General features: G+C 41.4%; 2 protein-coding genes across 4 annotated transcripts; both read right to left on the bottom strand.

The window, feature by feature from the left end:
- Nucleotides 1-1,422: 1,422 nt before the first annotated feature.
- Nucleotides 1,423-16,603, bottom strand: LOC146711444 (transcription factor MafG). Of its 3 annotated transcripts, none has more exons than XM_085454290.1 (3): nucleotides 16,445-16,603; nucleotides 5,770-5,842; nucleotides 1,423-5,677 (listed from the first exon to the last, which is right to left on the bottom strand). In XM_085454290.1, the coding sequence occupies exons 2-3, from the start codon at nucleotides 5,803-5,805 to the stop codon at nucleotides 5,225-5,227; spliced, it is 489 nt and encodes a 162-aa protein (XP_085310416.1). In that variant the 5' UTR covers nucleotides 5,806-5,842; nucleotides 16,445-16,603; the 3' UTR covers nucleotides 1,423-5,224. The 3 variants fall into 3 exon arrangements, with proteins under 3 accessions (XP_085310416.1, XP_085310415.1, XP_085310414.1); XM_085454289.1 differs by lacking the exon at nucleotides 16,445-16,603 and adding an exon at nucleotides 15,640-15,801; XM_085454288.1 differs by lacking the exon at nucleotides 16,445-16,603 and adding an exon at nucleotides 6,358-6,585.
- A 190-nt stretch (nucleotides 16,604-16,793) lies between these two features.
- pycr1a (pyrroline-5-carboxylate reductase 1a) lies at nucleotides 16,794-20,005 on the bottom strand. The gene is made up of 8 exons (XM_085454298.1): nucleotides 19,923-20,005; nucleotides 19,577-19,648; nucleotides 19,384-19,454; nucleotides 19,113-19,292; nucleotides 18,422-18,643; nucleotides 18,203-18,295; nucleotides 17,787-17,950; nucleotides 16,794-17,477 (listed from the first exon to the last, which is right to left on the bottom strand). The coding sequence occupies exons 2-8, from the start codon at nucleotides 19,641-19,643 to the stop codon at nucleotides 17,297-17,299; spliced, it is 978 nt and encodes a 325-aa protein (XP_085310424.1). The 5' UTR covers nucleotides 19,644-19,648; nucleotides 19,923-20,005; the 3' UTR covers nucleotides 16,794-17,296.
- Nucleotides 20,006-20,007: the final 2 nt, after the last annotated feature.

Here is a 20,007-nt window from a genome sequence, read left to right on the forward strand (position 1 = left end):
TCCTAATATACATAGTTGGGTTATAACAGAAACTAACCACCTACCCCGCACCACAGTAGTAACGAGGCTACAAGACAAAGTGCTCAAAGTCTATAGCATACTCCCATTTTCTCAGTTAAATTTGTTTTGTAAAACATTGCATAATTAAATGACTTCACTTTATATGCCTGGTAAACACTGGGAAATCCTCCTGTTTAGAAGTGCTGTCATCTTATGGGGGAAACCCAGTTAAATCATATAAAGGCTTTAACACTGATATGCCAGCAGAGGGAAACCCAAGCCCACACATTTCTGAACAGGTGCATGCTCCTGAAAGACAGTTTTACTCATTATATTCAATACCCTGGCTTCCATCTTTAGCTGATTTGAATGTTTCAATCAGGGTAGGAAAGGGTGTTAAGTATTTGTCTTATAGCTGGGATTGCAACTCTGATAAGTCTTAATGGTTGTGGAGATTTTTGCAGTTAACTCACATGCACCACCATAACAATCTTCACTGATTAGAACGAGGGGGGGGGGAGGACATATACATGTATTGTGTCATGGTGGTCTTTGTAGAGAAGAGCCCCTTGCTCAGCTTTGGCAGTGCATATGTGTTACATCAATGGCCTCACTGACGGCATTGGCAACATTAATTGTACAGCAGGTTGCGGTCTAAGAACTGGGGCAGGCACCTGCTGCAGAAGTGGGTAAAGATGAAGAATGCTGTCCTAGATTGCCCACCAGCTCACCTTAGCCCATCCTGCCAAATTAATCAACTCTTCAGAGGCCGTATGCTTGTCTGGGGCAGGCATCCAAGGAGGGGAGAGGAGCCTGTTTTAATGCACAGGTCACGCAGACCTGTAGAAGCCTCCTCCATTTAAAAGAACTAAAGAACAATACAGGCACTGGGGTTTACACATGCCCTGCAGGATGGTGTGGCAAGATGTAGTTTGCCTTCAGCCATCTGTCTCTTTGTCTTTGAATGTTCTCTCATGAGATGCATTTTGACTGCGCGGGGGTTGAAGCGCTGCTGAGGAGGCTGATGTTTGATGAGGTGCACTGAGACGAGGGGTAGGGGTGGGGGGGATTTAGAAGCTCCATAGGGAGCTGAGATGACTAACTCACTACTCCTCCTAATCTAGGACAAGCACACCTAGACATCCTTCATGACTCTAATGTTTTACTCGTGTCGGGCCAAAAATATGTCCACCGAGGTTAGCCAAAGTGGGTCGCCCAACGGCTTTTTTTGGATCACAGAAAAAGAAATTGTGCCATCTAAATGTTCGCTGTCTTCTAAAACCCACCCTGGATGGCAAAAAGCCTTCCCCGCCAGTTTATTTTTAAAAGTATCAAACTGGGTCAATGACGCCACAGAATATGACAAAACCTAATTTCGACACTTTTTAAACGCCTTAAATGACAGAGTAGTAGTGCTGAAAACCCTTTTCCAAAACATTTTATTGGTCTTATAGAAAATAAAGTAAGCTGTATCAACAAACATACAATATATACATCAATAACTTAGACACCTCAGAGAATCACATTTAAATCCACAGTTGTTACTGTATATATGAATACATAGTACTTATCTACAGATTGCAAAAGTACAATAATTTAATTTATAAATAGTTACAATTAACTATTGTCTGTTTTCATACAAAGTACTGCAATATTTTATTACAACCCATACAGAAAAATAACAAAACAGATTATTAACTTTGTATTACTCGCTTTAGTCAGATTTGTATACCTTTGAAACACAGACCCACTCCATAGAGAAGAGGGGAAAAAAACCTGCACAGTCAACCATTTACAAAGCATAACTTCATGAAAAAAGCCAATGTCTTGAGAGCTATTAAAAATCAACTGCCACACAAGTGCTGCTATTTATCCTCTAACATGTTGCTCAAACAAATACAAAAAACAAACAAACAAAAAAAAACAAAACAAGAAAAAGTCAAAAACTAATTAAAAAGGAAATCTGCAGAACAAATTACAGTGTTAAGATCAATTTCAAATTCACACGCACGACACATAATGAGAACAGAAACGTTGTGGATGATGCTACAGCAAAACAATGAGCATTAACGACTGGTGTAGCAGCAGAGGAACTTCAACCGTACACAAACGCGCACACACACGCACACACACACACACACGGAGGGAAAAAAAAAAAATATTGCAAGTGGCCCTTGTGGCAGAATCCATCGTAGCATCAACATTATTTAGTGCATAAATATCTAAATAATAGCAGTTCATTTCAGTTAAGATCCAAGTTTAATTAATGGATTTGTATTCAGGTGATTGAAGACCAGAGTAACTGAGTAAGGCTTGAGTGCAGCTGTCACGATTCCTTTAAAAACATTGACAGCTTTGTTAGCGGCTTTAACCAAGGGCCAGTTGCTCTCCCATAGAGGGATGCGAAAAAACATAAATAAATAAAAATCTACAAAACATCAAGAATGATTAAAGAACAGACCTAAACTCTGACAATATTGATTACTCTTACATCTACTCTTTCACACCTTTCCACTGAGTTGCATATTAAGGGTCACTTTTTCACAATGGTCATTAATACCTACTGTAGCTACATACTATACAGCTGTATGTGAGAGAAAGAGAATCATCCCCAGAGGAGATCGAGAGATTGGTCAACAGTGCCACTCGAACACCTTAAAGACACTTGACACGAAAAAAGATTCACTCCACAAGACTGCCACAGCAATAAGGACGCCAACATTGATACTGGGCTATGTCGAGAGTCAGGTAATATATATTTTATCCCACAGTTAACCAGTCAATGCAGATAGCTAAGCATGTTGACAAAGTGAGGCTAGGATACGGACAGTATTACCAGCACTCAGATCTCGGGCGGTTTCACTGAGGCGTATCGTCTGCGAGCGGCTGCAGATTAACACCTCAGCCGACACTTTAAGACGTTCTGACCAGCAGGAGAGGGAGATCTGGATGAAGTGCATTCTGTTAATGTCATTAAACACCTACTTTCACCTTGAGGTGTAGACCTGCTTCAGTGTTAAATTCCTTTTAGAGGACCAGCAGAGTGATGCAACACTTGGCACAGAAGGAGCTCTCGCTGGCAGCTGTTGATTGTAATTCTACATAGTCGCACTGTGCCTCTTTCTGAGTGTGGATTGAAGCCCTTTATGACATGCTTATTAGAAAAAAAGGAGGAAAAAAACAAACAGAAAAAGAACAGAGCTGCCATCCCCGCCTTCTTGCCTCTCATCTAGAATTGTTTGTTCATTTTAAGTGACCTGTTTTGTCCTGAGCAAAACAAGCAGGAGCTTAGTGCATACAAACCTTCAGCCAAACCCTTCTGCTTTTAATCAGACAATCTGAAGACCAGTGGGTAGATTTAGAAGAGTGATGCTATACCTCTTTGAGGTTAACCTTGCAGCATCTTATTTTTACTAGCGTGACAAGGTGCAAGGTTTGTCAACAACATTTGCAGGATAACCGCACGCCCACAGGTAAATTCTAAAAGATAGCTTTTAAGGGCACTCTATCCCTGCAATGTAATTTACACCAATGATGTTGCTGGAATAATAATAATAATAAAATCCTTTACTTCCTGGTTACAGAGGATGTTTTTAGAGGGCATCCAGCACTAGATGCAACCATTATTCAGTTATTACTTTATGCTTCAAAAAGTCTTTTGACTTCATGTTCACTAATGCCGTTTCATCAAATTCTGTCATTCGTGGCTCAATGTGGTAAACTCGTAATGACAATATGATTTGTAACTAACACCAAGGAAGCGGAGGATATCACAGATGCCAATACGCACAAAGACAATTGACCTTGTTTACACCATCTAGTTTAGCTCTACAGATTTGTTTTAAATAGCACAGCATTGACATCTATACAGTGAACGACACTGCCAACTTGTCACTTACACATCACATCACGCGCTACCCCACAGTACGCGCCTAGTCACTAGAAAAAGCTATCAGACTTTAATAGTAAGCCACTTTCGGTACAATTGCAAAAAAGATGTCACAGGATTTTTTTTTACGTTTTCTTTTTCTGTATTTCTATAAACAATGGAAGGTAATCTACCTAGTAATAAAAACCAAGACGTCAACTTTAGACAAAGTTTTCTACACCTTAACAATTCAAACAGTAAAGCTCGTGTAAAGATTTTCTTTTGGAAATATCTGACGGCCCTGTCAACAAGTAATTACAAAAAAACGCAATATATATCTTTTAAACAAAATCAACATATTACTTCTATGAGCAAAAATTAAGTTTCAAAATGTTTGTGGATTTCACCGTCCCCACAAAACATGAGGATATTACTGTAATAACATTCAGGTTTTCAGATATTGTAGAAGAATCTTGTCATATTGGAATGGCACTCAGCTCTGGAACAACATCATTAAGTGCTGCTGATCTTTTTTAACGTTTCCACCTAAATATGCAAGACCTCTTTGTATTTTCAGTGCATACATATATATTATTATTGCATCTACCAGTCATTTTGAAAATGACAAGTTCACGGAAGCCTGTCGCAGATCCATAAACAGAAATGAATGCTATGTTTGGGAGCATCATTGCATGCTTATATTCTCAACAGACGACCAACAGAATCACAAATTGGACTAATTTATGAGTTTGGGGTTTGTCAGGTTGTTTCAAAGACATCTGTAGCATTAAGACCAAGAGTCTGTGACCAGTTGTCAGTTATCCCAATTTAAGTCAGTGCATAATAACAAGCAAAGGGCTTCTTAGTGAGATATGTGCTGGCTTTTCCTCCTCCCACTCTGTACTGTGGATCTTGTGAGGAATAATGGATCCAATTTATTTTCTTACTGGTTTTGACCACCTGTGAAACTGTACCAATGCTAGTTCTTAGGACGGAAGAGACTTAAGAGCCAGATTTTAGGAAAACTGACATAAAAATCTCAATCAAAACAAGCAAACTTGATGCAGTCTTCTTCAATTTTCCACTTTCTAAATGTTTCAATATTGCAATATTTCTCCTTTGTTTATGGGACAACTGTATCGTCCTAAATTCTAAAGTTAGATTTTTATTACCCTGGTGACAGGCCTGTTAAAAAAAAACAGACTGGTGTGTTGTTCTGTAAGAGTGAATTTGGAAAGCATATTTTTAGTGTTAGCTCCACGGTTAAAACTGAGAACTCACACAGGCATTCCTGTGCCATGTTACAATGCACTGACTAGTTTAGCCTTAAACATCTTTCTTCTGCCCTTTCTGCTACTACGACCTAGCCTCCGTTTTGGATTTGACGATGGTGATGACGCTGGTGGCAGCTACTTTACCGGGGATGAGGGGACCTATGACAGAAGCCATAGGTCCCCTTGCTGAGGTGACAGGGTTGCGGGCCACAGTCCTGGCAAAGCTCTGGAGGGCCTCGTACTTTGAACGCAGAGCATCCAGCTCCACCTTCATGCTGGCATTCTCTGTAGCCAGCTTGTCCACTTCCTGCTGCAGCTGAGCCTTTTGTTTTTCGAGCTCCTCCTTCTGGGTGACACGCTTTACTCGGCAGCTTGCGGCATAGCCCCGGTTCTTCAGGGTACGTCGCCGCTGTTTCAGCTGCAGGATTTCTTCCTTTGACATCCCCCGTAAATGCTGGTTCAGCTCCCGCACCGACATGGTCACCAGCTCGTCATCTGTTAGGCTGGTGCCATTTTCCCCCGGCTCCCGCTTCACCTGTGCGTGGAAATTAGTTAGTGCTGATCCTTTTATTAAAAAAATAAAATCTTATATATACACACACACAGACATTTGGCCACACAGGTTACCTTTAAGGCCTTGTTTCCCTTGTTTGTGGTAGTCATGCCACGAGAGCAGCGTCCACCTGTACTACCGGTTGATCTGTGAAAAGAAAAGACAATATATGAAACAAGAGTACTAGAAAAGAAACTTAATTTTTTTCTGCAAAATACACATTGAAGTATTTTCTGATAACAACAACAGCAAAAACAAAAATAGAAACCACATGACTAAATACACAAAATACAAAGTGGGTCAAGGACTTCAGACTTCCTTCTAAGTAATTGGAAAAACTGGTACCTGGACTGTTCGTGCACTTATGACAAGAACAAATAACTTTGCGGTATGCATTTCCAGATGACATTTAATTGGTTGGCAGCAATTCCAAAATTATTTCTTGGAAAGCAAACCCCAAAACAACACAAGTACAAGTACCATAGGCACATTTCAAAACAGAACAGATCTGGGCCTTTCTACAGCGCATCCATCCTCAAACACCACACATTCACAAAAGTACATGGGGCAGATTTTAAGCTATCCAGTCTAGACAGTCACACCTGTCTAGATTTGGCCTGTGTCCAACTATAATCCTATAAATCAATGAAAAAGCAACCCACTGTAACTACTGCAGAGCCCTCCAGAACAACAGGGCTGCACTGCAGTTTCTTCTGTCATGTCTGCACTGAGGGAACCACCAAGAGAAGCTGCGTCGGTGAGAAGTCCAGCCTACTGGTATTAAGACAGACAGAAGGTCAGGTGAATTCCATCGTGCGAGCTCTGTCACAGGATAAGTATGTCCTCTCTCTCTCTCTCACACACACACACACACACACACACACACACACACACACACACACACACACACACACACACAGCTGTGGCCCTGAGTGCTTTACACCACACACAGTAAATGCTGTGTCAGCAACACAGACACCCACCACAGTCAGCCCAGCCCAGCCAGCACATTGCCTCGGTAAGCTGATTTACACAACCCAGCAGTGTGTGTTTATACTGAGCACATAAACAAATGTTAGCTCTTAGAACTTTTTTTTAACACATCAAAACAGGAAAGAAAGCATCTGAACAAAAGAATGTAAAAAAGAATTACTGTCAGCGTGTGCAGAAGTTTGCAGCATGCGTGCACATTAAGCTAGTCATCAGGGAAATTCATGTCGTCTGCACAGAAGCTCAGTGAGGGAAGAAAAGAAAAACAGATGAGTCGGAGCTCCAAAGTGCACTAAGATGGCCAGGATATTTCCATGGCAACAAAAGGGTGCTACAGGTGGACCGGTCACCTGAGCCAAACAGGGAGAGACAGCCGCTTGTTAAAAATGACCTGAATACGACACTATCACACAGGCTGGGGACATAACATAAGGTCAGACTGTGACTTGAATTCTTGATGCTTTCACTTCAAAAAAAAAAAAGTAAAAAAAAAAAAAGTACTCTGGCTTCTTATAAAAACAGAAATGTTTCTCTGCGCTGCAGATGCCCATATAAAAAGCTTTTCACGCTCTGCACAGGACTTTTCAAATGTGATACTTTCATCCCTGATGGGCTGGCTATGAATAGCTGTCTGATAGTAACACGTACCTTTCACTGGCCTTTGTGGTGACTCATTTCCAGTAAGCATTTGGACCACAGATGCAAAACATAATGGGATAATGGTCTGCCTGATGATGCACAGATAATGGACAAATAGACAGGAAAGTACTACACTAATAGCTACTGGGATGAGACTAGGAAAAAAAAGGTTGCATCTTCCAAATTTCATATTAAGCCTATCATTTTCCCCTCAGTAGCCTAGACCCAACATTGTTCAAAAACCAGTTGGAATCTTGAAAATGCAGAAAGATGGCACACTGTCCAAGTTGAGGGGGCGTATTCTGTCACACATCTGTGTAGGGTAACATAGTAGGCATGGTTTGGCACATTGAAAGCTCACCATATGACACTGTGGAAAGACTTCACCCAGGCTGCAAGCCTCCAGCACAGGCTGCTGCCAACAGACGGCTACCAATGACAGGGCATGGCAGAACAACACAGACAAGGTCCAATGCACAGCTGCTCCCTTCCACTACCAGGCTTGTCATACCTCACAGAGACAAAGAGGCATGCTCACACAAACACAGAAACACAGGCAAAGAAAGGAAAACACACCTATAATTTCCCATAAAGAATGACAGGGAAATTTCAGACTTGGTGCACTGATCTGTTGGAGAATGCCCTTGCATTTGACAAAGACATAGTCACAATTTAAAAACAAAAGACACTGATGTCTTCCTTGCACTAATATATTAGCTCCTATTAATGATTTCACGTCTTTTGTGTTTCTAGCCGAAGGAGCGGGAGGCGAAAGCTGCAGCTTAGAGTGCGGGGGCATCGGAGGTAGGGAGCAAGTGCAGGGACATAGACGTCTTTTGTAGATGCTTGCTGAATTTTTATGAATCGCCTGGAAGAACGCTGACAAATCAGAGCTGATTGCTTGTGGAGGAGAGACATCACACCCACAGGAAATAGAAAACGCTGAGTGTGGTCACAGAGAGAAAGAGAATGTGTTAGAGAGAAAAAGAAAGAGACAGAGAGAAAGACAGAGAGCGAGAGAGAGACACAAAGAGAGAGAAAGAAAAAGAGAGACAGAAAAACAGAGAGAAGCCTTATGTAAAATGCAGGGTCGACAAATTTAGAGGAGCTTGAGAAGAACAGGTTGAGAGAAAAAATAAATCCTGATCTCAGCAAGGACCAAAACCAAGGTGCCAATTAGGAAGTTGTGAAGTTGAACTAACACAACGAGAGCAACCCATCCAACCTTCAAATGCGGTCTTTGTTCATCTGAAGCAATGCAGTGCAGCTTGCAGAGGTAGGGTCGGCTTAGGTTGACTCTGAAGAAGGGAAAGGGGGTTTACAAGAAAAACAAAAACAAACAAAAAAAAACCCCAACAACTCTAGTGCGATAAATGCTGATGTGACATGATAGGTCCGGCCCTCAGCCTGTGGCATCCTTTAATGATCTCGTCCCCTCTGCAGGATCTCTCCAGGGGAGATGCCAAGGATGGACACCATTAGCCAGGGGACTCTTTGTTGAGGGGGAGTCGAGGCTACAGCTTCGACACACTGCATCCCCCAGATGAATATTTATTACTGTCGTTCGCCGCCTAAGGTGGGGGTGGGAGACGGGGGGAGGCTGAATAAAGATGCTCAGGAGGTGATTCTTCAAGGATACATCCAAGGCTCTTCCATCAACGGCTGTCTCAAAATGGCGGTGGGCTGTTGGGGATGGGGAGGGGGTGGGGGTGTATTTCTGGTACCGGAGGTGGCACACATGGTGGTTCAGGGCTGCAGGGAGGGCCAGCTCCACTTGACAGCAGTGTAACAAGATTATCAGGGCCATAAGAGCAAACAAAAAACCCCAGCAACCTGCCTCGGAATCCAGATTACGACAGCGCCTGCTCTCTGAATACTAAACACGGCTGGGGAAGGACTAACAGGGTACAGGGTTTGCTGAGACAGGACAGTGGATGGCACATCACGCAACTAATCACATGCACATGCATCGCACAGTGACAGATCACCAAAACCACACAAGCACATACAAATTTAACTTGTCATGATCAATTCTTGAAAAGAAGCGTCCGAGCACTGGGCACTGGCAGCTTGCTAATGAAGTGAATAAAAGTAGACGGTGGAGGTGCATGCTGATGAAAGACTGTGTTCAGGGGGGGAAAAAAACAAAACACAAGCAGCATCCAACAATGGCAACAGAGCTCTGTGAAACTAACAGCTGAATTTCATCTCACACCAAACAATACATTTCAACAATTTTCACTCCAAGAGACCACGATGTGGCTCATTTTGATCGTATGCCCAATTTAATTTCTTTTCCTTTCTAAAACCAGTGTGGACTTGTAAAGAAAATTTGCACAGTTTGTACAAGACTGAATAACTAGAGCTGTGGCCCAGATGTAAATTAGGCCCGACAGAAGGGTGATAGAATGTTTAGCACCATTTTCAATTCATTGTCTTTGCAAATTCTGGATATCTTTGATGATTAGCTAAACAACAAAAGGAGAGTGCTTGCTGTAAAGTCAGTACAATCAGCTATTCAGTTTCCCTGATCAATAATGTATAAGACCTATAGCCTCTCAGTCCATTGTCACAGACCTTCCAGGAAACAGAATGATGGCAATGATAAAGAAACTGAAAAGCACATGGTAAGTGCCTGAAAATAAAAGAAATGTCAGTCCTTTTCTATGATTGGGCTTTATTATTTTCCACTTACTCTTTCCAGGTTGACATATTTAATGCAGTGAGCCAACATTTTCACGCTGTACAGCCAATCTCAAGACTTTATGCCTAATCAGAGCCTCTGCTCTTACTCCCTCACTTCTAAGAGAGTTGAAAAGATCGCCTAGATATTCAGATCTAATCATTCCTCCCGTCAGCTGAGCTAAGTCAATTATCAAGCAAGCTGCATGTGTCGGGCGCCATTTAACTGCAAATTAAAAATCAGACTCCTCTGATAGCTCTGGAAGAGATACTGGAAGAGTGGTATGAACTTGTGTGTGCAGAAAACAGTGTGCGAGTGCGTCTGAGAAAGGTACGACGGGAAGAGGGGAGGGAAGCTATTAACTACTAAGTATTCAGAGCGTGAAATAAGAGTGACAAAAAGAGGGAGAGGGGAAATCATTCAGCAGCTTTCAGAGGGAAATGTGATATGCTTGTAGTAGAGGGGAAATACTAAGCCAGTGCTTTTGACCAGCAGACGTTCTGGGCAATGCTGAAATAGCAACTAACCAAAATTGCCAGCTTCCCGTATTAACTGACCCCTAGAGCGTAGGGTTAAACTGCTCCTGCAAAATTCTGTTAACAGTGTCTGAAATTTACTTTAACTCACTGACCAAGTGTGCTTTTAATCTGCTAAAATAATAAATCGACCTTCGTTCATATATTCTATACGCGTTTCTAAATATTTTGTTGAGACGCAGCGTCAAGTGACAAACATTTAATATATTTATCAGGGGCTAATCAAGTCAAGCATGAATAGTAAAAAAAAATTCTAAACTTTTCACATCAATCTCCTCAACAATGTAATCGCTTTCTAATGCTTCGTCTTTTGCATGAATCTAAGAATTTAGGCTCCTGTTCAAAAAAGACTGCAAAGCCCAGCCTTAGTCTGAGTTATGATGAGACGATTGGTTAGATAGTTAGGGTTATACAAAAATGTCAGGGTCAGGTCTTTGTGGAATACTGGTGGGGGAAAAAAGCTGTGTGTGGGTGTGTGTGTGTAAGTGTCAAACTTTGACAGAGAGGGAGGAAGACAGAAGCATATGAGTGATCCCAAAACACAGGAGAGACCCTAAGCGTCGCTTTAATTTTGGTTTGGAGAAAAAAGAAAAAAAAGAAAAGAATGAAAAATGCCACCGTGGGGGACTGTCCACTAAGATTTACTCACCAAAATAGAAAATCCACCTACATTTGGTGCATGGGGGGATGTTAATTCGTGACCATGTCTGTACATCATCCTCACACTGCTCTGGTTGGCAAATACTGTCTTATTAGATAAACAGAAGCATCCTGAATTTGACCTTTATTAAAAAAAGGAAGCACTGATAACCAAAAAACATCAAACCACACAAAAAATTAAATAAATCCGCAATGATATAAATGACTAAATCATTAAGTCACTAAATTATTGGATAAGGATTAAGTGACTCTGCTTTGGAGGTTTAGTTTTCACACATACTGTTATTAAAGATGTGAGAGAGAAAAAAGACGTAAGAAAGAATTGGTACCTGCTGTATATCTAAAGAAGGGAAAAATCTGTTATGTTCCCTCCAATTAGATTCTTAGTAGGACCAAATTTTATGTGGAAAAAAAGAAAAAAATCATGTTAATACAGCACAATGGCTTCAAGGTAATACTGCATTTCCATAGTCAAATATGTGGAATTTCCTTCTATGTTTGTAAAATTTGTGCCAACAAAGTAAAGACATTTGCCAATAAATTTTTTCCTGTCTGATATTAAAGTCACAGGCACTTATCGTTTCTCATTTCTGATAACCAGGCAGACTCTAGGCAAAGAAAGGAGAGTTTGATGAATACAAATAAACTGATTTTATGTAACCTAGTTTCCTTGGAAAAAAAAAAGAAAAGAGCGAGAAAAAAAGTCGCATGTAGAAGCTAGTAGGCTATACTATGAAGAATAGCATGTGGCACATTTATGTCAGATTTTTGCATCCAGTTCATGTCTTTTAAAGTGAAAACATGAATCACTGCCCTTAAGGGATTGTATATTTTCTTAAGTCACTGATAATGGGAGGTTTATTTAAAGGGACTTGTTTGTACTAACCAATGTTTTGATACATTAAAAAAAAAAAATCTATTTCCATGTTCAGCAGCTGCTATCTACTGAAGCCGCTCTGTTGGTATAACCAGTAGGACAGAAGTGGAGACTTCACTGGCCTTTCACAGTATCTGCCTGGAGGACTTGATTAAACAGGAAGAGAATAGCTCTTGATACTTCAGCCTTACACTGGCAGAGGAAGTAAGGGTTGCAGGCAACCCACACACTGGCAAAATATCTAGGAGGTTCACTACACTGGTTGAATTTATATTAAATGCATATTGCATTGACCTAACACAACCACAACAGTTTTGTGCTGCTCACAGAATTGATAGAGCAGGTCAATACGTTTCAATGCATTTCAAGTAAAAGAATATCAAATATGTGAGCTATTTTACTTACTACTGATGCACTGATATGATTTAAAACAGTCTTCTCCTATTAAAAAAAAAACAAAAAACAAACAAACAAACATCAAAATAAACAGATCTCAGCAGCATCATCAAAAAAAAAAAAAGAAGGAAAGAAAACAAACACGGATGCATTTTCTCCTGTGGAGAGCTTTGATTCAAATGCAGTGAGAGAGCAGAGTTATTACCTGGAAATATCAAAGATTCTAATTTCTATTAATAAGACTGCCTCCGCTCTTTTCAAATTTTGGTAAGTGATTGATGAGCCCTGTCTACAGGATATTTGATGGCGTCTCACAGCTAATGATTGTCCCACAAAGAAAACAAAAACAAAACACAATTTCACCATTAAAAAAATTAACATATTTCGAGACATGAAAACTTAAAAGTGTAAACACGCATACAGCTAGCAGTGTTCCTTACTGTAATCCTCCTTAGACATTCCTCACATATTCTCACATAAGCTAAAGCTTGTGATACTTAAAGAAATGATCAATTTTAACAATAGAGAAAGGGGAGGAAGAAGATTTCTAAATTATCTTATGGCTGAAAAGATTATTATATACCGCAAAGGTCGCTAAATTGATCCTCTAAGCACCCAGCGTATTTGTCCACAAATGGTGAAATATGTTTTCTCTGCGTAGGACAGGAGCTTGAGCTAAATAAAACTGAATAAATATCTGAAAAGACATGAAGTATATAAATGACTGCTGTATTTCGCAAAAGAGGCTGCCCAAGGACAGCTTGCATTGATTTTCTTTTTGTCACTTTTCATTTGTAACTGTGTTCACAATCACGGAGTGATTGGAGAAATAAAGACCTTAATTTGTAAGTAAGATTAGTAACATTTTGTCAGCTTAACACAGGTAAAGACTGTCAGACTGTTAATTTTAAATTCTGCTGTATGTAGAGCATAGTTTAATGAGGTACATGTTTTTAGGAACCTATTAGTCATTTGCAAAGAATGTTAAGTTCCTCTTGAAAATCCAATAAAAGTGATGCAGAGTGACTCACCAATTTAATTTGACTTAGCTTCTTACAAGGGTACGACTAAAATTCGCTTGTTGTTAATGTCAGTTTACAGCTGATGTGTCCCACACACGAATTAGCCAAGATAAAAGTAGGTTACATGAAAAACCAGCGGCCAGCGCACAGCTCTGTGTGCATGCTCACCATGTTCTGTCTAATATTGACTATTCTAAATTATGAACAAACAGAGAACAGTAATGAACATGCCAAGTGTAAGTTCCAAACAGAAATTCATCAAACACACTCTGACTGGATGAAAGTACTACTTTGAGAAGTGGAGCGGGCATATCGCAATGCTAAGCAATCATAATCCGCACTACACTTGCAAGAGGTTTCATCACCAACATTCCCTCCCTATTGCAAAAAGGGGGGGGAGAATATATTGATCTTTTTCTCCCTTCCTTCCGGGCATTCCCACTGCCCTGTGCAGCTTAAACAGCACTTTTGTGGACAAATCCCACATTTGTGTTCCTTTCTGGAGGCTATAAATTGTCCTGAATAGGCGTAACTACTCCCAAGGCACAGCTGTGTTGGCTATACAGAGGTGTTGGTGGCCAGACTGTACTCTATGCAGTGTAAAGTCTTGCCTCATGTTTCGTCAACCTCACATATCCTCTTCCACCCTCCACTGCCTGCCCATTCTGAGCAACACCACTGGGTATAAGTTGTGCACTCAGTTCACCTCTATGGTATCCAGCCTTGCTTTATCTTTGCTACCTCAGTGAAAGAAAAGATAAATCTAAGCACCGATCTACACCACTCCCTGCCTCCATCCACACGCCACTGCCAGCCCCACCGGGCTCTTATATGGACCATCATCTGTTCTTGTTACCTGCAGAGAAAGGCAGAGATGAGCATTACGCTTTATTGCAAAGCCGGGCTTCTGATGTGGGGCTGGCCTGTCTGCTAAACACACTTCAATGCCCTGCTCGCATGAACAGAGATGATGAAATAAGTTGGGTATCTGAGCAAGAATGGGCAACTTCTATCTGTTTAGCCCTGCCTATATGGGCTCAACAGTTTCCAAGGTGACTTTTCAAATTGCACACACTCTCCATGGATAATTCATTACCTGCGCCCTCCATAAATGTGCACTCTAATAGGCAGCAAATTTCATCATGTCACACATAGGGTAACAAAGGCATCTGCCAACCCAAAATTAGAGAAATGACGTGTTACGCTGCATTAAATGATAACAGAAAAAAGCTGGTTCTCTATAGCATTTAATCACTGCTCAGCAACAAAGACGAAAGGGCATTTACAGAATGCCACATTTACCATTTACATTTACATTTATAGAGATGTTTCAAACACTACCCTGATTTGGGTGGTGTATTTTTTTTAACTTCCTATACATCATATAATTACACCTGACCTAGTTTAAGCATCCACTCATTGCAGGGCTATATAATAGCAACACACGCATAATATCTGCTTATCGTGCATTTTTTTTAAATGGATCTTGACACCTAAGCACTTAGTCTAAATATACTCGCAGCCTGTTTGTTGACGTACATCATGGCAGTGCTGCCATAAAAATGCACATTCTCAGCTGAATGTAGATGAGGCTATTGATAAATGCATGATGGTCATCACTTGATGCTCATGGCTTGACTGACTTGCAGGAAAGCTCAGCACCATTTCGATCCATCTCCCTAATAACGGTGGCTTGGTGATAAACATCGACCCTTATCAAGCGAGCAGACCTTTGTCCGGTGGTGCCATATTTCGGGGTGGATTCTGAGAACGTCTAAATACATCATTGTGATGATTCAGCATGATATAAAATACCGCTACTTGTTTGCAGGCTCTGACAATAAAACAATGCTGTGTTGTTAACTGCTTGGCTGTGGCATTAAAGCCAAGGGCGGCTGGTTTGATTTGGCTCTGCCATTGTTACAATTTAACTAGTGGTTAAATGAATTGTCACTTCAGGTGAAGCAATTCAGTTCGAAACGATTGGTCTGAGAGCATTTCCTGGAAGATTAAAAATCAATGCATTTATTAAAAAGAAAAAACACAAAGATCCGCGCAGAATAAAAACAACACATTTCTCAGATCTGACAATCACAACCGCGTCTATGACAGAAATGTTACGAGAGAATAACACAACCAACCTGGTCTCGCTAAACCGCTGGCTCGGCTCGCGCTTGCTCCTTTTTTCCCTCCACAACGAGGTGATGAAGCAGCAGGTTTGAGCAGCAAGAAGCGCATGAGTTGACAAACCACCAAAAGAAAGCGTAGCGGCACAGCGGACACCAACGCGTCCCTCGCAAACTATTTATTTAAACGCAAAAGAAAGGAAAAAGAAGCGACCTAACACAGGGTCGCACGGTTTTTGACATTCCACGACTCTTCTCGTCTCCAGCCTCTCAGCGCCTGCTCGTGAAAAAAAAGTGGCAAACAACTCCCCGCCTACAAAACAAGCAAGCGAGGAAATCCCCGTGTGCTCAGTCTTTCTACTATTTGTAGCAATACAGCAACGAGAGCGAATCCACAGCTCAGGGAGGGGGAGTTATCCCTCAAGCGCGAAATGGCTGGCTGGCAGCCCCCCCTCCGCTCTCTACTACATGAAAATCAGATTGACACGTTTAATTCACAGCTCGCGCGCGCGTGTGTAAAAGATTAGCTGCCATCTCACCGTAGTAGGAGCACTAATGTTCCCGGTTACAACCGAGCATTTCATGTGTAAACTTTCAAAATAAACCCCCGAGCTGTGTCAAAACGTGTGCTGACCACTTGGATAATCAGGGCACTTTAGTTTGAAATGTTTCTGATGTGAGAAAGGCTAACTTTACCAGGAGGCTAGCTATGCTAACCCACTAAGCTAGCCTCGGCCAGCTTGACAGCGGCGAGGCGAAGGCATGCACACTCAGCATAACAACAGCAGCAGCAGCAGCTCTGTTTGCTTTATGGGCCCACCTGACTTCAAAACGACGCCCCTCCGAAGTTGTAGCTGTTAAAGTGCTCGTCTGAAACCTAACATCCGAGGCACAGCTGAATTTCGGCTCCACTGACAGAAGCGACGGCGCTTCCAAACGCCTGCCCGTGCTCTCCTTGTTGATTCCTTTCTCTTGTACCGAAGCCAGACGTCATCGTGTTTGGTCACGTGCCTCCATTCATGAAAGATTTTCTTTGCTCGCAAGGGGGAAAAATGATAACTAAGAATACAGCATCCTTTGTTACATTGTTTCTTATACTTCCTGTTGTGACTTAGAATCAGCACTGCTGGCACTGTGAGCACTGGCACAAATAAATCACAACCACAGAATTAGTTAAATGTCTAAATTTAATAAACTATTTTGAAAATACACTCATTTGGAGTACAAAATATAGCATTTTATCAATATCTGTAGTATTGCAAAACATGATTTTGGTACACAGTACAATACAAGCAGCAATGGGATATCACCTCGAGGAAAAAAAAAACAGTTGTGAAGTGAACCTCTTTGGCATGAAACACGATCATCAGAAACAAGGTTTAGAAAGCCAGAGAAGAAACTGATAGGAGCATTTTTATTCCATGAGTCAACTAAAATACCAGGAACAGGGATATAAAAGAAAGAAATTAAGCATTTCATGGTAACGGAAATGGAGATTTTCTTACAAAAGGAAGCTATTATCGCTTGAAATCTTTCTCTTGTTAAGTCTCACCTCATATTTTAGGTGATTTACTTACTTAGGTCAACAACTACCCGGCAGTAGTGGTTGTAGCATATAGCCAGATCATCAGTGATATGACAAGTTTGCAGTTTCTCCACCTGGCAGGTTATTTTATTTCTTTTTGGTCCTGGAGCTGCTGCTGCTGCTGCTGCTGTTGAACATACTGATCCCACGAGATCTGACTCCAACAGCGTCTGGAGTGACTCCCGGTTGCTGCAGCACTTGGTCCAGAGTTGTCTTCTTTATGGCAGCAGGGGAAATCTTCTCCTGGTCAGCCAAATACTGAAGTTCCCTTTTTTGAAATATAAAAAAAGCAGAAACAAAAGAAGATAAACATACAAGTTAGAATGGATAATACATATTAATCACAGCATAATAAATCAGTGTAGTAATAACTTCAACACTAGGTGATATGTAACCAGAGAAGCCACAATTTAAAATGATTTGTACATACATAGCTCCATCTGCTGTCTGAATAATAAACTTTTAAAAAAAATTGTCACCCTTTGAGCAATTGAGTGAATTGCTTTTCTTCTGTGTCTTATGACAGGAACGACAAAAATGTTTCTCTGTTTGTTGAACACCTCTCTCGCCAACCTACCTCGTCCTAACGCAAGAAGCCTCCACAGCATTGATGAGCAGGCTGCGGAAGCCACCACTCTCCATAACATGTAGGGCGTGGATCGTGGCGCCCCCTGGTGAACACACATTGTCCTTGAGCTGCCCAGGGTGCTGCTCCGAGTCTAACAGCATCCGAGCAGCCCCCTTTGAAGAAACACAAAGGAAGCGCCACTGATTGATTGCATAAAATACGCCACGTGATAATGAACATTCAGACTGTGTCAATGTGCACAATGGGACAGGACAAGCTGCAGGTCACACATAATTGAACAGTATTCTTTTAAACTCAACTCATAGGCACTAGGGGTATTCAGAAACACAGCAACATCAAACCAGGATCAAAACCTAAAAAAAAAAAAAAAAAAAAAGTATATACTGCATCTATAACGGACATACCAGCAGTGCTTGGGCTCCGAGGCGTACAGCCAATCTCCTGTTCAGGCCCATTTTCACACCACCATCAGCAAGCGCATCTACAGCAGTGAAAGCCTGCAAGGTCACAATCATCAACGTTACTATGATGGAAAGAGGGCAACAAGCCGGAGGGCACGTTTTTCACAAATGCTGCAGCTATGGCAGATTTGCAAAACACACTGATAGGTAGAACGGACTCACATAAGCAGGGCCGCTGCCGCTTAGGCCAGTGACTGCATCAATCAGGTCCTCTTCCACCTCGGTGCAGTAGCCGACACTGGCCATCAGCTGCTCCAGGAGCTTTCCATCCTCCACATCTGCATAGCTTCCTGTAGCATAGACAGTGGCCCCTTCACGGACTACCACTGGAGTGTTGGTCATGCAACGTATGACCTTTGGAGAAGTGCGATACTGCTGCAGCTTCTACAAAAAGGAGCAATGCTCTAATTTAGTGACTTCATTTGAAGGGATGATGAATGAAAGTACCAGTTTAAAGTTTCTTATAATGGATGGATACAGCAAGCAAAAACAGATTAGATGTATGTATAGGCGATGTGAGCACTGAAAAATATGAATCAATAGCGTTTATAAGACTTTAAGTTATGCGTCTGGATTCATCTGGCTTATGATTTGCATTACCGTAATGTTTTAAAAGTAGTACTATAATTAAGTGATCTAGTGTTCATACAAGCAGGGTACACACCAACTCCTACGATGCACCATACCATGTCACTACAAATACTAGTAGATAATTACTATATTTACACCAATTGACTTATAAAAACTAGTGTAACAAGCAGCTTGAATAGGAAGGGGGGGCTTAAATGTGTTTAGTTTGTAAGTTTCCCACCATAAAACACACAACATGTAAACACGACGGGCTATGACTTGCCTTCTCTATGGAACTGATTCGGACCCCTGCAGCACAGGACACAATAAGGTGACGGTCTTCGATATCTGGTCCAATCTCATCGAGGACAAAAGGAATGATGTGGGGCTTCACAGCCAGGAAGAGAACATCAGTCCTGCTCACTGTCTCCTTGTTGCTGGTAGTGAAATTTACACCCAATTTCTGTACAAATTGACTTCTTTTAGTAGTTCTTCAGACAGGTAAAATACATATTCATAATTACACAGAGTCACTAATATAACAGACTATGCACCCGTAGTTGCTGCACTGTGGGGAGATCTGTGTCTGGAGAACTGGCTGTGATTTTGTGCGTGGCAATCACGCCTTGAAGAGGGGAAAAAATAACCAGAAATCATTTCGGTGCCTGATTGCAATCTACATACATCAAGAATACAAATGAAATGAAATTAATGCACATATGGTTAAAGGTATGTTTCGAAATTCACCTGCTGCCGTGAAGCCTCTCACCAGAGCGTGGGCCAGCTGGCCCGCTCCTATGAAACCCACGCTCATTCTGCCTGTAGGTATACACAATTTAAAACATTAAATTTAACGTTTTGTCTTACAAGTGACAGATGAACCAAGAAAGGATGAGCCGTGTGCCCTTTTTACAGCTCCGACACGTAGCGCAAACATAATCTTACTTCCGTATTATTCACTGAGGGAGGGCAAGGCGAATCCTGGACACATAATGGCAGCAGCCATAACGCTAACATTCATTACATTTATGAACAAACGGAAGAATCTTTAAGCTGACAGACAGACAGACCAATACCAGCTCTTCATAAATACCTGAAATTACAACTCTGTCAACGTGTCCCAGGTGATTAAGGCTGTAGCTTCTGCAACAGCGACCAGAAACGAATTTGATTGACGA

This window comes from Copadichromis virginalis, linkage group LG4, assembly GCF_057382275.1.
Source record: "Copadichromis virginalis isolate Kocher_CV1m ecotype Utaka linkage group LG4, C_Virginalis_male_GT1.1, whole genome shotgun sequence".
Taxonomy (NCBI): Eukaryota; Metazoa; Chordata; class Actinopteri; order Cichliformes; family Cichlidae; genus Copadichromis; species Copadichromis virginalis.